This window comes from Myotis lucifugus, unplaced genomic scaffold (genome assembly GCF_000147115.1).
Source record: "Myotis lucifugus unplaced genomic scaffold, Myoluc2.0 scaffold_297, whole genome shotgun sequence".
Classification (NCBI taxonomy): Eukaryota; Metazoa; Chordata; class Mammalia; order Chiroptera; family Vespertilionidae; genus Myotis; species Myotis lucifugus.
The window spans coordinates 177,792-179,782 of record NW_005871345.1 but is presented as its reverse complement, the minus strand read 5'-3'; the positions used below and the strand labels follow the sequence as shown (position 1 = coordinate 179,782).

At 56.6% G+C, this 1,991-nt stretch overlaps 1 protein-coding gene across 1 annotated transcript in view; it reads right to left on the bottom strand.

The window, feature by feature from the left end:
- The window catches only part of LOC111828199 (myosin-6), a 23,785-nt gene extending 22,010 nt beyond the window's left edge, over positions 1–1,775 (bottom strand). Inside the window, exons 1-5 of the mRNA XM_023763672.1 lie at positions 1,710–1,775; positions 1,174–1,317; positions 762–918; positions 645–672; positions 142–387 (exon numbers count right to left, since the gene is read on the bottom strand). Coding sequence (XP_023619440.1) covers positions 142–387; positions 645–672; positions 762–918; positions 1,174–1,317; positions 1,710–1,775 — 641 coding nt within the window. The remainder of the gene's footprint in view (positions 1–141; positions 388–644; positions 673–761; positions 919–1,173; positions 1,318–1,709) is intronic.
- Between the last annotated feature and the right edge of the window lie 216 nt (positions 1,776–1,991).

The following is a 1,991-nucleotide window of genomic DNA, read 5'->3' as shown; positions in this document are numbered from 1 at the left end:
CCTGCAGAGGAGCAGAACTTGGGAGTTCACCTTCTGTCCACCTTTAGGTGCTGGTGTAGAGGGCAGGGGGCTGCTCCGGTCCTGGTGAATGGAGCTGGGGCTGGGTGCAGTGCTGGGGAATCTGCAGCTCCAAAGGGCCATATCTGTACCCAGAGTGTGTGTCTTTTGCCAGGAAAATCTTGAGCACTTCCACCAGTGCTCCCCAGGGCAAGGCTCAGGGTCACCAGGGTCAGCCTGCCCAGACCCCTTCTACCAAGCCTGTGGTCCATCCGTACCTTGTTTGCATTGGCACTGTCCTTCTTGCCACGGTCACTTATGGCTGCAATGCTGGCAAAATACTGGATGACACGTTTCGTGTTCACAGTCTTCCCTGCCCCGGATTCTCCGCTGGAGGCAACAGGGACCCATCAGAACCTAGGAGTCTCACTGATCTCCGTTTGGATCTTAGCACTGCCCCCTCCTCCCTCAGAGTCCTGGCCATCTGACCTTCACCACCGGGAGAATTTGTCCATCATCATTGGTCACTGTAGCACTTCTCTGAGAGCCCAGCACCCCACACTCCTTGCAATCACAGCCTTAAACCCTTCCTTAGGAATCAGCCTGGGTCCCCCAAGCCCCTCTGTGTGTGGATGGTGCTCACTCACGTGATGAGAACGGACTGGTTCTCCCGATCTGGAAGAGAAAAGAGGACAGGCAGTGGGGTCAGGGCTGAGGGCCTAGGTCCATGACTGAGGGGCACAGGGCAGGGCCATGGAGCTCACCTGTCAGCATGTACTGATAGGCGTTGTCTGAGATGGAGAAGATGTGGGGCGGTGCCTCGCTCCTCTTCTTGCCCCGGTAGGCAGCCACCACCTCCGCGTTGTACACCGGCAGCCACTTGTAGGGGTTGACGGTGACACAGAAGAGGCCTGAGTAGGTCTAGAGCAGGAGACAGACAGGCATGAGAGGCTGCAAGGGAGAACCCAGAATGGGCAGTGGTGGCAGGCAGGAGAGCCCCTGGTCACCCAGCTGGCTCCTGTCTTCCTGCAGCTGACCAAGGGCAGGAAGGGAATGGGAGGAGGGGGCACGCTGGGCCCCTTGGGAGAGTGTTGACCTTCTCCCCTTGGCTATGTTGCCCTGCCCTACTTTGCTTAGTCCAGGATGGGCTTCCTGCCATGTTCAGAATGCACTCACGTAGATCATCCAGGCCGCGTAGCGCTCCTTGAGGTTGAAGAGCACGGCCGGCTCGTGCAGGAAGGTCAGCATGGCCATGTCCTCGATCTTGTCAAACTTGGGCGGGTTCTGCTGCATCACCTGGTCCTCCTTCACTGTCACTGTCTAAGGAGGGAGCATGGGCAGTAGGACAGAATGAGTACACCTCCCAGTCTGTAGTCACCAGCCTCACCAACTGACCTCCCAGAACACCGGCCACAATCTGGCCTCTCTCTCACAGCTCTCCTCTGGCCAGTGCCTGGGCCCTACCCCAGAGCTTCTCAGAAAACTTGCCCACTCACTGTCTCTCCCACCCTAGAGACCATCCTAGAGTCCCTGTGTCTTGTCAGTACCCCAGACCTTGTGCCTATAACTATAACTATTCAGTCCCCATCTAGGGGTAATCTGGAGAGGCTGCCACCTCTGCCGTCTGTACACACGCCTCATTGTGACTCCAAGGCAGTGCTTGAGGCAAACTTTCACCTCTACTGGAAAGACATCTCACCCAACTACCCTACCTCCACACTGGCCACTGTCACTGTGGTTTGATGGGCATGGGTGAGCTTGCCATGCCCTGATGTCATTAGATCCTGTGGGCAGGTATTCCAGCAGTTGTTACAGTGGAGGAAACTGTGGCTTGAATAATTAAATGATGTGCTGGTAGGGTGGCTGGTTAGTGGCAGAGCTGGGGTAAGAGTCAAAGCCCCCAGTGTGTTGCGGTCCATTATTTCACACCTCGATGGAACGCAACGTTTAACCAGTGTGTCTGCAAGGCCACGTGGTTCTGAGCTGCTGCTGGT